The 14259-nt window shown below is 35.0% G+C and overlaps 1 protein-coding gene and 1 long non-coding RNA gene across 2 annotated transcripts; both read right to left on the bottom strand.

The window, feature by feature from the left end:
- Positions 1-5753: 5753 nt before the first annotated feature.
- Positions 5754-6511, bottom strand: LOC122290234. Its single transcript, XR_006236332.1, has 2 exons — positions 6427-6511; positions 5754-6063 (listed from the first exon to the last, which is right to left on the bottom strand). It is a non-coding gene; the product is annotated as an uncharacterized LOC122290234 (long non-coding RNA).
- Positions 6512-6674: 163 nt separating this feature from the next.
- LOC122289302 (carbonic anhydrase, chloroplastic-like) lies at positions 6675-8203 on the bottom strand. The gene is made up of 6 exons (XM_043096289.1): positions 8094-8203; positions 7826-7945; positions 7391-7439; positions 7093-7209; positions 6886-6939; positions 6675-6764 (listed from the first exon to the last, which is right to left on the bottom strand). Exons 1-6 carry the CDS (start codon positions 8201-8203, stop codon positions 6675-6677), a joined length of 540 nt encoding a protein of 179 aa, XP_042952223.1.
- Between the last annotated feature and the right edge of the window lie 6056 nt (positions 8204-14259).

The following is a 14259-nucleotide window of genomic DNA, read 5'->3' as shown; positions in this document are numbered from 1 at the left end:
TATTCATAATAAAATGAGACAACACACGTACACACATCTTAAATTGGAGGAACAAAGCAAAATAATATTTACACCACCTACAAATTTTGAAGCGTGAAAAAAAAAAATACAGGCTCTTCAATTTTAACAGAGGAAATGACTTGCAAGACCAGTTTGATATGAGGAAAAAAACTAATGACAATAATCAGAACTAGAGTGAATCCCTCATGAAGAAGAAAATAAGAGCTAAAAAGTATCTGATAGCTACATAAAATGATCACACAAAGTTATATGCCCAATGTTGATGAAAAAATTCTTTTTATTCTAACCCTTACAAAATTTGCTTGATATGTTACTAACTATTCCAAAAACTGTTTAGACCATAACTAATCAAAATAAGGAAGGAGAAAAATACAATTTAGTCAAACCTCATCATTAGTTTTTTGATAAGCAATAAGATTTTCCTTGAGCGCAAAAGAAAAATCTAGGTATCATGAGATGTGTAAAAGACAGTTGCCTAGCTAGAAATAGAAAAAGAAAAAAGATAGAAGAAAATTTCTTAACTAAGCCCATTAAAATCTATGGAAGTTGTCCAAAGGAGGAGAGTGTTGTGAAAGAAAGTATTCAAGTCCTCCATCGTCCATTCACACTTCACAATCCCCAAAATTTTTATCATTCTTTTCTTAACAATTACACCAACTAGCATGTAGGAACCACTTTCCACACAATTGAGATTTTTTGGCTACTACCTAATCCTCTTCAGATGTGAAAAGGATCCACTATGCCTCTTCAGTAATGGTTGTGGAACAGTTCAAAAATTAATTGTGTGCCAATAGCTTTCTTTTTAATATATTCCTGTTTAAAGGAAATGACACAGGTTTTCTCCAAAATGTTTCTAGTGTGTTTGCAAACCATGATCCTATAGGACCATACACTACATCTACATTCAGACTGTAAATAATATTTGATATAAAAGCTTAATTAAGGAAAAGATATTATCTCATACAAGGGAAATCATTTGAAAGAGGAACAATTGTAAACATGTTGACAATACTATCACATACAAGCAGGAGAAATTAATTTCACAGATAAATAATTGTAGACACCTCACCTTTGTTGTTACATTCGGATTTCCATCTCTATCACCCTCAATTCAAGACCCTAACTTACTTGGTGTGCAAGCTAATATCGGCCTTCTGGTATGCTGTGAGAGAAGAGGCCTTCCAATAGCATTCAAAATGTCTTCACATGTCTGAAATACAGCCAACTCTATCTAAATGTTTAAAAAACTCCAGTTATCGGCTACAATTGGCTTTGACATCCTCCTCCAATTTCTCAGCCTAGTCAAAATCGAACCTTGAAAGTTACCATACTGATGCCATCTTTACTAGTGTCATAATCTTGCTTGATATCTTCAACTTGAAAAGATTGTAACTGTAAACACCAAGCAAGAGATCATTACACAAACATTATCCAAAAGATTGCCTATTGTTCTAAAGTTCCGCGAGTAATTGCCTACTATATTTTACTACATTTTTATTTATTTCCATTGTGATTTTTGTAGTGTCAATTCCTTTTTTTATTTTTTTAATTTATATCTCCATTAACTAAGCATCCTATTATGCCCTTTGGTTGTTTCTGTTGTTGTAGCTTTACTCGTTACGCTCCTCCCATAGACATCATCCATATCATAAGGTATGAACAATTTGAATGCACATTCATTGCCTTAAAAATTTATTTCACCTTAAAAGTTTAGTTCAAAATTATGATGTTCAATACATTCAATATTTTGCATTTGTTGTTATGTTGCTATTTGTGTTTTTCATATATCCATTAGAGCTATCTATTTGTAGAAATTTGGGGCTGCCATTATACATTTTTTGCAAACAATTACTTCATTTGCCATATTATTAATTTCTTAGCTATTCTACATGGAAGATTAAGAAAAAACAGTTCGAGATCGTGAAATTTGGGGCGATGGGATGGAGGAGAAATTTATTGACATGCTATACCAGGACTCCCTTAACGATTGATTAAGGACTGGAAAGGCCATGACTAGTGAGCATTTAGAATATGCTCAGCGGCTCACCGCTGTTGGTGGGAAGGTGTTTGACTCGAACCAAATTCGGGGCAAAATCCAGCGGTTGAAGGGCATACAATGTCTGCATATCGATCTCATGAGGAGTTGTGCACCATATTTGATGCTTCTGTTATATATGGTACTTTACAACACGCGTCAACACAACTGCTCTCAGATAGTGAAGAGGAGCGGTGACTTGAGGAAGATATGCGAGCTCGGCACCTTCTCAATATTTCCAATCAATAGGGATCACGCATAAAGATTGATGACATAAATGAGTCGACGGGGATGGGGATGGGATCATGTGGTGTATTGACACACTCATCATGTAGGCATAACCAGCGAAAAGTAAATCAGATTGATGCAGACATCTCTTCGACCCTCAAAGAGGTGAAACACACTTAGATCGTGCAACGTAAGTGGTATGAGGAGGGCATTGGTATGAGCTCAGGGAAGCGTAACAAAGGATCAGTCGTGAATAAGGCCAACATTGGGGGTTACAATCCACTGAGTCATTCTATCACATTGTTGGGCGAGATTTCCTAGAAATTGGAGGGGCCACTATGGTTTCGAACAATGTGATTGTTAATTGAGCCTGCTTATCAGCAAGCCTTCTTGGTGATGGATGAAAAAGGGAGGGAACTTTGGGCCCGCAATTGCTTAGGATGATTTGTCATATATTTATTTAATTATTTGATAGCTACTTTATTTGTTGCTTGAAACAATTATCTATGATAGATACTTTGGAAGTATATTTATTTAATGTGATTATATAGATAGCTACTTTAATATAATTATGCTTGCAATATTAAAATATAATGCTGGAATTATATATGATTTAATTTTTAACGTAGTTCTTGTTACAATGTAGTATTCCATTGTAGAGCATGGATGATCAGAATTGGTCAACAGGAACTTTGACGATAGATGTGAATCTTGATACACCTCACAACTTCTTTGATGCGGGTGCGAGTGATAGTAGTGGTGATGAATTTGCAAAAGAAACAGTTGAGATAATGAGCTTGATTAGGGATATCCAACGTCGACAGAGACTGAATCTTAGACAGCTACAACATAATATCGGTCTACGAGGACATCAATATATTTTAAAAGTTTTGAATGGAAATCCGACAAATTGTTGGGAGTTATTCAGAATGGAGGTTGACGCATTCCACACATTATGTGACATGTTAAGAATCAATGCTTCTTTTAGGGATACTAGAAAATGGGTGACCATTGAGGAACAAGTTGGCATATTCTGTTTGGTAGTGACGCATGGAGAATTACTTAGAATAGTGGGCCAGTGTTTTCAACATTCAATAGAAACTATTAGCCGACATGTAAGGAAAGTCTTACGAGCCTTGTGCGTGCTTGGCACACATATTATTGCCCCAACACACTACCGGGGTGCATCCGACAATCTCAAGTAACCTGCAAAGATATTATTGGTTTGTGGTAAGTACTTCAATTATTTACACAAAAGTATCAATATTTGAATTATATATTGTCCTAGTAATTATTTCTTTCAAGTTATGCCCACAATGATCTACCTACTTATTCGTTTGCAGCAATGCATTGGTGCGATTGATGGGACCATGATTGACGCTGTTATTCCTGCAAAAGTATGTGAGGTATATAGCAATTGGCATGGACACGTTGCCTAAAATGTCTTGTGTGTATGTGACTTAGACATGCAGTTCACATTTCTATACATTGGGTGGGAGGGAATAGCTTATGATGCTTGGATATTCATCGATGCATTGCGTCAAGTCTGAAATCAATTTCCATGGCTTGAGGATGGTAATTATCAAATATTATTTAATTAGTTGTATTAAAATTAATTTTGTTTATTTTTGTAACTGGTTGGTAAGTAATTGATTTTTTTTGTTAAAGTAGGTTAACAGATTATTATTATCTTGTCGATTCAGCATTTCCATGTCCTCGGGGATTTATGCCTCCATATCCCTGATAAAGATTTCATTCGGAGTGACTGTCAAGGTCAATGAGGATTTAGGGGGTATAAGGATTATTTTAATATTTGCCATTCATCAATTTGTAATGTGATAGAATGCACATTTGGTGTCTTGAAATCACGGTTTAGAATTTTAAGACCCATGCCTTCGTATTCAATTAGGCGGCAAGGGCTACTGATCACTGCATGTTGTACATTACACAATTTTATTAGAAGGACGACACCGAACAACTTCTTGTTCGAGGATTGGAGAAAAAAAGTGCTCAGTCCTCATGGTCGTGCATTTGATGACGCCTCAACTTTATCGCGTCATCCTAACATGACTTTGAAATCATCCCTAGCTATGGCTGCAATTAGGGATGACATTGCCATTTCTATGTAGGCAGATAGAAATGGTGATTGAATGGCAGCATGACATGTATGTGATAAAAAGAGTGGGTGTAAGGGTAGTTTCATTATTCATATTATTAATTTTATCGCAAGTACATTTATTGTCTATTGAATTTTATGTAATATTTATTGCCTAATTTTGGTGATATACTTAACCCTTTGAATTTTATTTTAGTCTGGGTGTAAGGGTGTAATTTATTATATAATTATTTGGTGTAGCATTCATAATTTGCTTGAAAATTATAAGTAAAGATATTTTCTTTTGGGTTGGTAATTTATTAATTACCAAGTACATTTAAAAATGAAATAAAATAATTATTTACAACATTAAATAATTATTTGCTAAATATATAATAAACATGTTTATATTTGCATACGTCCAAACAAATGGTCTCCTAGTGCCCGTCCCGTGGACTCTTACAGGTTGTTTGGAAGTCCCAGTATTTTATAAATATATAATTATTTTTGTAATTATTTTCTTGCCAAAAAATAAACAAATTTTTAAATATATTAAATTAATATATTTTTTTATTATAAAAATATTGTCATCTTATAATATTATTATGAAATATATTATAAAAAATAAAAATTGGATAGGTAATTTATAAATTATTATTACTTATTTATAATTAAAAGAAAATCATTACAAATACTATGCAATCATTTGTGGGACTCACATCTATCTTTTTTCTGAAAAATTAAAACCATCTCATCTCACTTCCAATCCAAACACATACAATTTTTAAAAATCATCTTAACTTATCTCATCTCCAAATCCAAACGAGGCCTTATACAACCTGTTTTAACAACCCTTTACACAATTCTGTTTTGAATAAAGAGCATTTTTGTAAAATAACTTATAAAAGTAACAACATTTTATCAAAATATATCTCAATTTAAAACATGGTTATAAAAATGATTGTACATGTATCATTACTCTTAGATTAACTAAGCCATGAGATTTGGAATGATCTAATTTGTAGGCCTTTTTCTATATATGTAATTTCTAGCAGAGAAATATTTATATATTGAAGTGTTATTAGGTACATTGAAGAGCTCAACTAGGTTTGGGTACTGAAAGTACCTTAGGTATTCTTAGAATACTCAACTACTTTTCATTATTTTATTATTACTTTCCACCTACTTTTTATTATCATTTATTACTCTTCACTACCATTCAATATTCTGTTATTAAGTTTTCATTATTTTTCACTACTATCACAACACTTCTCACAACTCAAATCCAAATCCAACAAATGTAGCAATGCTGAATATATATATTAAATTAAAAAAGCTTGAGACTATAACTTGATATCAGTACTCATATGGGGATGATGGGAGAATATGGGAATTTATAAAGCATGTCTGAAACAACCAGCTTAAAGCTTACAAAAACGAAATGCATACATTTTATTGTTTGCAAATGGATAATATTGCCAATAAGAGACAACATGACTTCAAACTTGGAGATCACTCAGATGGCTGGGATGGGAGGTGAAAAGTGAGTCTCGAACAGCACAACCTCAAATGTTCCATCCACAAAATCATAGTATCCACCCATCAACTTGAGTGCATTGTTTGCAATTGCCTTTCGGACATATGGATATGTCAATAAGTTCGTCAGGGACAACTTCACTGCCTCCTACGTACATTTATACATATATATTTGAAACATGCATGGATTAGGAAAACATCATGAGTTTTTTAGCTGTATAATTGAAATGAAAAAGGATATTTGCAATCCTACGGTACTGTACAAGTCCCATGCATTTCCTTCTAAAAAAAGTAAATAAATCTGAAACTCAAATAAAAAAATTATTTTTTAGTACTAGTGGACCTAATTTTTTTTTTTTAAATGAGTATACGGAACTTACACACTCTAAAATTGTGTCTAGCATTACTTAATTGAAATCAACATTTCTTTTATGCCGACACTGTTGATAGAATTGGTTGAGTTTTTGAGTAATTAGATATAAAGAATTAAGTATGATGAAGATAAGCCAACCTTTTCACACTGTTCACATTGTTCGTAAAATGAACAATTGCCCGAATTTGCCTTGACCTTCTCCTTTGCAGGTAAACCAATTTTGACCCACTCGTCAATGAAATCACTGCACATATTAATGGATCGGATGGATGAATTCAGTAAGTTGGTTATAATTTTATCCACTTTCATTAGATTGATAATTTTTCTCAAGAAAGTACTTCAAATTTGAACAAGAAATTAAGTAATCCGGGGGGGAATCGAAAGCCTTACCAAGGAGCAGAATCATCCTCGGGATAGGACATAAGCCTTTTTATCCCACCGCAGCTACTATGCCCAATAACAAGGATATTTGGTATCTATATTGGAATTTATTTTCTTGTAAGACACTGAAATATTCCTAGAAAAAAAAGGTGAAAAGAAAAAGGGAAAATCTGCAGAAACACAGGAGAAAACTCGGATAAATGGACGATATTTCACCTTAAGAACCGATATCGCATATTCAATGGCAGCGCCAGTTCCAGAGTATTTTAGCTGTGCAAAACCAAAGGTAAATTAATTAATGTTAATTAACACGAATAAGAAAATTAAGATATGTTGGATATATATGTGTGTGTGTGTGTGTGTGTGTGTGTGTGTGTTGTGTGTGTATAGAGAGAGAGAGAGAGATATAAATTGATGAGAAACCTGATCAAACACAGGAACCAAGTTAGCAATGTTGCGGACCATGAAAGCTTCCCCAGGCTTGAAGTTCAAGATGATAGAGGGGGACACTCGGGAGTCTGAACATGCGAATACCAGAAACTACACCAGAAAATCAATTCAGATAGATCCTTCATGAGTTTGCTGCTTAAATGGTAAATATTATAATTCATATATGTGCTTGTTTAATTATGAGAATATATAGTAGGAATTAAGTAACCTAGCTAATAGATCGAACAAGCCTATATAATATTATATATATATATATATATATGTTTAGTACCTTGGGTTCCTGGCCTTTGGCAAGTTCGTCGTAAAACGGTCTGTTCGGGCTGCAAATTAAAATCCAGCCAAAGAAAACCATAAAGATGAAAATATATACTTGAAATTGTAGGTTTCCAAGTGGGAGTTAGGAACCGATAGAATTCATATATATACAAGAAATATGGCAGATAGCTAGCATGACAAGAAAAACGCTTTGTCAAGTTATTTGTTACGAAAACGCTAATTTCTTACTAAAATGAGTACACTCTCATCGCAAATAACTCGTAACAAATAATTGTTATTTTGGTAATGGTGCGTATGCATGCATGAGGCATGAGACCATGCAAACTGCTTTTCTAATTTTGTACAGGAAAATCTAAGCCAAGTTTGGTTTAAGAAGAAAGAAATAAAAGCACTTCATAAATTAATGACTAGTATATATATATTGGCATACTCAAATTCATTCTGCTTGAAGTATTTAAACCCTTGTATAATGGCTTGAACTGGGTCAAAGCTGGAGGGGATCAGATTTGCAGACTTCTCCTGATCATTTTCCAAGTGATCTCCCTTCTCACTGCATGCAGCCAAGAAATATATATATATAAACCAAAGTTAATCATCCCATGCAAAAACAGTGGCCAGCCCGAACTTAATTTGGATGAAATTAATTACGATTTTTCTGTATTTTGTTTTGAAGTTCTAAAATTTGCTCATAATCAAACCTGTTCAACCTCCTCACTTCTTCATAAACTGGTTCCTCCGAATGAAAAAGACTAGCCATATCTGATGATTCTTCTGCAAGTTGATCAGAAAATGTAATGTAAACATCCATTACTGAAACGTCTAAAAAAATGGTAATGTATATTTTAAATAAAAAGCTCCATTTTACGACTCAAAATGGTTAGCTTCAAGGAACCAGAACTACTGTCTGTCATGTAGATGGTATGTAATGTAAAAGCCTTCAACTAGCAGTAATACTCTTTCCACTCGTCGAAATTAAAGAAAGAAAAGATCGAGAACTATATATCAAAGACAATGGACTTGAAACTTAAGGAAAATGAAGAAATTAACTTGCCTAAATATATATTGCAATCAAAGCTAAAATTTTACCGAAAATATATATACACAGACAAGCTAGCTAACTAAGACCAAAAGGATTCTTACTTCAAACTTTTGGTAGAAGTGGTAGAGTTGCCTAAATATATAATGTAAAACACGATCGAGAGTAGCACTACTAGACTGTGAATCTGTGATATTATGCATTTTTTTGCAGTGACTGAAGGCCTCTATTTATAAGCAAATAATTAGCCTATGCTTCTAGTTTCTTAGCTTCCTCAGAAATATTTTTCAAGAGAAAAAGTAAGTACCTTAATTAACCCTTTAATTTGTCGATCGTACGCTCGTGTCTATAGAAAAAAACTTAAGAAATAAAATAAACTTGTCTTTCTTGCGCATATGCGTTAATTATGTCGTTGTCACTCCAGAAGGGGTCAACTATATCTATCAACAAACTCATATATATATATATATATAAAAGAATGATATGTTATCTACTGTTATTTTTATATATTTTTTATATATTTTATTAATATAATTAATAAAAATAATTTTTTTATATTAAAAAAATAACATAACTAACCAATTAAATAATTATTATTAAAATATATAAAAAATAAGTAAAAATGATTATATATAAAATTTTTATATATTTAATTTAATAAAACGTTCAATAGATTAGTAATAATGTTGTCCGATTCTCATCTAACCTGTTTGTGGAGAGAATCTCTAGCTGGCAAGCTAGCTCATGTTTCAGTACGTCAACCGATGAAAACAAAAACTAATTAATAATAATTATTAGAAAAATAATATTAATTTCTTCAATATGGGTTAATTTTAATTTGTATAGATCGATAGTACCCTATGGCCTATTAATATTCCTAGATAATGATCACTACCTTCATCAAGTCTTCATCAGTTAGTGATCATAGCTAGGGTTTGCTCCTTTGGTTTCATATTCTTTCATTCGCGATATCAAATATACATAATAAAGAAGATTAGATGGAAGTGTGATTATAGAAAGTAATATCCAAGATTCGGCCAGCAGCAACACAAAATGCATAAGATATGAAAATTGGACGGTGAATCTTATTTTAATTTTCTGCATATGATCTTCCTTATCTTCTGTATTTGTTTTGATGCTGGAATCTCGGATATTACTTTCAATTATGACAATGTGGATATAATGTTTCAACGAAGATGTCAATCGACAAGCATGCATGCATACCAGTTAAAATATGGGTGATTTTATATATATTGCAATCTTCTTGGGAAAACAAGCTGTATAAATGGATACATCCAATTAACAAGTATTGGTTTTTACTTTTGACTTTAAAACCCCACATTTTCTCCCTTTTTTCTTTTAATTTTTCTTTTATTCAATCAAAATTTGAAATTCAATACAATTTTAGAAAATATAAATCTCGCACATTAATCTGTTTAAAAAATATAGGATCCCCAATTAAATGACGAATGCAAAACTTTTTCTGGGGAACGAATTCTGTATATTTCTCTTGCTCTATTTTTCAACGCTACGTATTTTGGGCATTGGGATCATCTTCATAAATAATAATAAAGTAATATGAAATTATCTCAAGAGCCGAATAGATCAATAACTCGTTTACTGTTATAAAGTTTTTTCTTTATATCATTTTATTTAATTATTATAATTTTTATATAAAATAAATTAAATACAAATTCAATTTTTTTAATTTTTAAAATAAAAATAATATTAAAAAATATATTTTAATAATATTTTATTTAATTTTTAAATAAAATATTAACTCTTCTCACCTAATCTGCAATTTGAGGGGACGGGTTATTTGGATCGATGCAAACGATAGATCTAGATCATGAAAATTGAAACCTATGAGTACTAACAAAACTAAACGGCAAGAGATATGCATGTTGGTCTGGAAGAGGCTACACAAAAACTCATAAATTATATATAACAATATGGCAGCATTATCGATGGTTTTATTATTTTAATTGTAACTTTTTTTTTAATGAAATTGATTCCATAGATGTCTGAATCTTTTGGCGTTCATTTTCATGATTTTACTTGAGGATATAAATAAGAGATTTACATCCATTTAAAAAAGAAAAATGGGGTCGATACTACAAGCTGGACCCCACTCCATGGAAATCCAATTTTTTTTTATTAATTTATATTTTATAGTTTTTTAGTAGTTTTTATTAAATTTCAGCACTAAAATTTTTGGAAATGTAGGCTGCATGAATGTAAATCGAAGACTTGAGAAAGTTGGGGATACTGTAATTGTTTATTTAAAAAAAAAAAAAAAAGATAAATAAAAGATGTGGAAATTTAATTGCAAGCTAGCTAGATGAAATTTCCCATATTTTCCTTCATGTAGACCATTAATTCGCATTTTGACATCGTCAACGCACTAAAGGTAGATCTCATGCTTGAAATTACCTAGGAGTAACAAAAGTAATGAATGTTATGTAAAAAAAAGGCCTACCATATCAAGACAATTTGGATTATAAATATTAGAGACATGAGACATTTAGTCAAGAAATGCAAAATATTATAAGGGCTGTTTTATGTTATTTAGGCAGGCAGCTCCTCCTAACAAGAGTTTAAATATATGAGATCAGCCTTAGTACAAACTGTCTTAAGTTCACATGTTTGGTCTAAATTCCCGGTTTGAATATAAAAGCCATTTTAATTTATCTCAACTCGTTTTATTTAATCATTACAATTTTTTAAAAAAATTTTCACATAAAATATAATAAATAATTCAACTTTTTTAAATCTGAAAACAATAATAATATTAAAAAATAATATTCTAACAATATTTTATTTAACTTTTAACTTTTATCTCAACTCATCTTGTTAGGGGGATTTTCCTTAAAAGTACAAGCCCAACCCAATTTATGGGGACACTGTCTAGGATTAGGTCGAAGCCCGTTTGACCCCTCAGCAGCCCACTCGGGGAGGCCTCAATCTAGTATATCATGGACCAAGCTGACGGGTTGAGTCAGCCAACATTCAGAGGACACTGGACCTCCCATTTCTCAAACATGGAGGAAAGAACACGCCATCATAATGGGACTCTACATTTAGGCACCCCCCACCATGGTGGCCATATTGCATTAATTATCTGTGACAGGGAGCCACGTAGCATTAAATGAGCCCTATTTAGGGATGTTTTCCCGCTCAACCACAGGACATGGGTCACTAACCCCAAGTGTAGGTATAAAAGCAGCCTTTCAAGTGCAAAGTCACATGTTGGAACTCATTAGAGTCTCCAGAAAATATTCCCCTTCTAAAATCTCTAGCTAACTTAAGTATCGGAGGCCCCATTTGGCAACCCCTCGGTTGCCCAACCTTTGAGTGTTTCCCTGTGTGCAGGAACAGGTTGAAGACCCTAGTTGTCGAGGACCTGGCCCACAAGCATACGAAACATGTTGTTAACAGTTGGTGCCATCTGGGGGATTCGAAGAATTAAAAACTCAAACATGTCTTTCATACACTCGCAAGAGCCCATCCTTAGAGGGCTTGAAGGGCGGGTAGAACACTGAAGCTAGTAAGCGCCAAGGGAACCACCATGGAAGAGAGACAATAGGAAAGGGAGGCGACAATGCAGGGTGAAACGGGCGACCAACAGGAGAACACTGGAGGGGTAGTTCGAGCCACGCCGCCAGGAAGGGAGGCACTCCCAGATCCCCCACCAGTTCCAAAATGCATCCTTGTAGAAAGCAAAATGAAAGATGAATGTACATTGAAGAAGGTGGAGGTGAACGAGCCTTTGGAACTGATCCAACTAGATTATAGCCGAACAAAAGCAATCGCTAGGATCAGCACAGGAATGATTGCCGACATGAAAGAAGTGCTACAACAACTACTTATAGAGCACTGAGACATCTTTGCATGGAGTCACGAGGATATGCCAGGGATAGATCTAGGTATCATGCAGCATCACTTAAGTTTAGAACCCCGAGCCAAGGGGGTAAGGCAGAAGCGAGGAGAAAAATGTTGTCGTCAAGACAGAAGTTGATCGCCTACTTGCAGTAGGATTCATACAAGAAGCACGCTACCCAGAGTGGTTGTCCAACGTGGTATTGGTGAAAAAGCCCAACGGTAAGTGAAGAATGTGTGTGAACTTCATGGATCTAAACAAAGAATGCCCCAAGGACAGCTTCCTGGTCCCCCACATTGACCTCATCGTGGATTCAACGGCAAGCCATCGTATGCTAACCTTTATGGATGCCTACTAGAGGTATAATCAGATTCATATGAATTCCAGTGATGAGGAGAAGACATCATTCATCATCGATCGGAGGCTATACTGTTATTCTGCCATCCCATTTGGTCTGAAGAACGTAGGGGCCACCTACCAATGACTGTTCAATCAAATGTTCAAAGTCCAGATCAAGATGAATATAGAGGTATACGTTGACGATTTGCTACTCAAGAGTAAGGGTCCAGTGCAACACTTGAGCAACCTCTGAAAAGCCTTCGCAGTCTTGAGACAGTACAAAATGAAACTGAATCCAGCCAAAGGTGCTTTTGGGGTGGGGTCAGGAAAATTTCTTAGGTTTGTGGTATCAAAGAGAGGAATCGAGACCAACCCTAAGGAAGTGCATGCTTTCTTGGACATGTCTCCTCCCCAGAGCATTAACGATGTGTAGAAACTAGCCAGCCAACTAGCGAGCCTCAACAGGTTCATGTCACAATCAACGGACAAGTGTTTGCCTTTATTTAGAGTGCTACGGAATGCTCAAGACTAGAATGAAGAGTGTGATGCCATGTTTGCGTTGCTTAAGCAATATTTGACCAATCATCTGTTGCTCAATAAGCCTCGGTGTGGAGAAATGTTAATCATGTATCTATATGTTTCCTTGCAGGCAATTTCTTCAGCCTTGGTGCAAGACAACGACCAAATCTAGAGACTCTTCTACTATGTCAGCCGAGCATATAAGGGAGCGGAAGTCGGGTACCCCCGTATTGAGCAGCTCACTTATGCACTTAATAATAACCACCCGCAAGCTCTGACCGTATTTCCAGGAGCACCCGATTAGGGTCATTACAGAAGCACCCTAAGGAAAGCCCTACAATTCCCAGATGCCTCAGGCCGCCTCACTGATTGGGCCATGGAATTGAACGAGTTCGACATCGAGTATGCCCCGCGCACCTCCCTAAAAGGACAGGTCCTGGCCGATTTTGTCGCAGAATTCACTTGTAAAGGATATGCACCACATGTGAAGCCCTAGCAAGGTTTTGTTGATGGCTCTTCTTGCCAGGCTGGAGGGCGAGTGTCACGGACAAGGGCGAAGAGCATGACTGCACTATCAAGCTGACGTTCAAGACCGCGAACAACGAGGCAGAGTATGAGGCGCTCTTCCTCGACATGACTATAGCAAAGTCCCTGGGCGTTGAGGAAGTGGAGGTCAAAGCAGGTTCCCAAGTAGTAGTCAACCAGGTGCGAGGAGAGTTCACAGTGAAGAGCGAAAAATTGAAAAGTGTCTAGCATTGATATAGACTGAACGCACCCGCTTTCTACACTTCAAGATACAGCAAATTTCAAGAGTCAAGAATGATAAGCCAGACGAATTGGCGAGGACAGCATCTGGGCAGGAAGCCGCAACAATACCAAAATTAGCCGTCCTTAGGATCGTCGAGCTTTCGACCATAGGGATCAAGCTGCTGGAAGTAGGATTGGGGCGTGCCCGAGTGGGCGGAGGATATCTTACGGTATTTAAACAACAGTGAAGTTCCTGACAATAGGAAGGGGTGAGGAAAGTGAGAAATTAATTGGTAAGGTACACCGTGGTTGACGGAGTGCTAGACTGCAGAGGATACAGTGC

This window comes from Carya illinoinensis, chromosome 12 (assembly GCF_018687715.1).
Source record: "Carya illinoinensis cultivar Pawnee chromosome 12, C.illinoinensisPawnee_v1, whole genome shotgun sequence".
Classification (NCBI taxonomy): Eukaryota; Viridiplantae; Streptophyta; class Magnoliopsida; order Fagales; family Juglandaceae; genus Carya; species Carya illinoinensis.
The sequence above is the reverse complement of the archived record's forward strand: the minus strand, read 5'-3'. Positions and strand labels throughout refer to the sequence as shown.

Coding starts and splice junctions, on each gene's coding strand:
- LOC122289302 (XM_043096289.1), bottom strand. CDS start 8,203: ATGGATGTTTACATTACATTTTCTGATCAACTTGCAGAAGAATCATCA. Junction 7,210..7,390: donor CCAAAGGCCAGGAACCCAAG/GTACTAAACATA, acceptor TTTCTGGTGTAG/TTTCTGGTATTCGCATGTTC. Junction 6,940..7,092: donor TGGTTCCTGTGTTTGATCAG/GTTTCTCATCAA, acceptor GGTTTTGCACAG/CTAAAATACTCTGGAACTGG.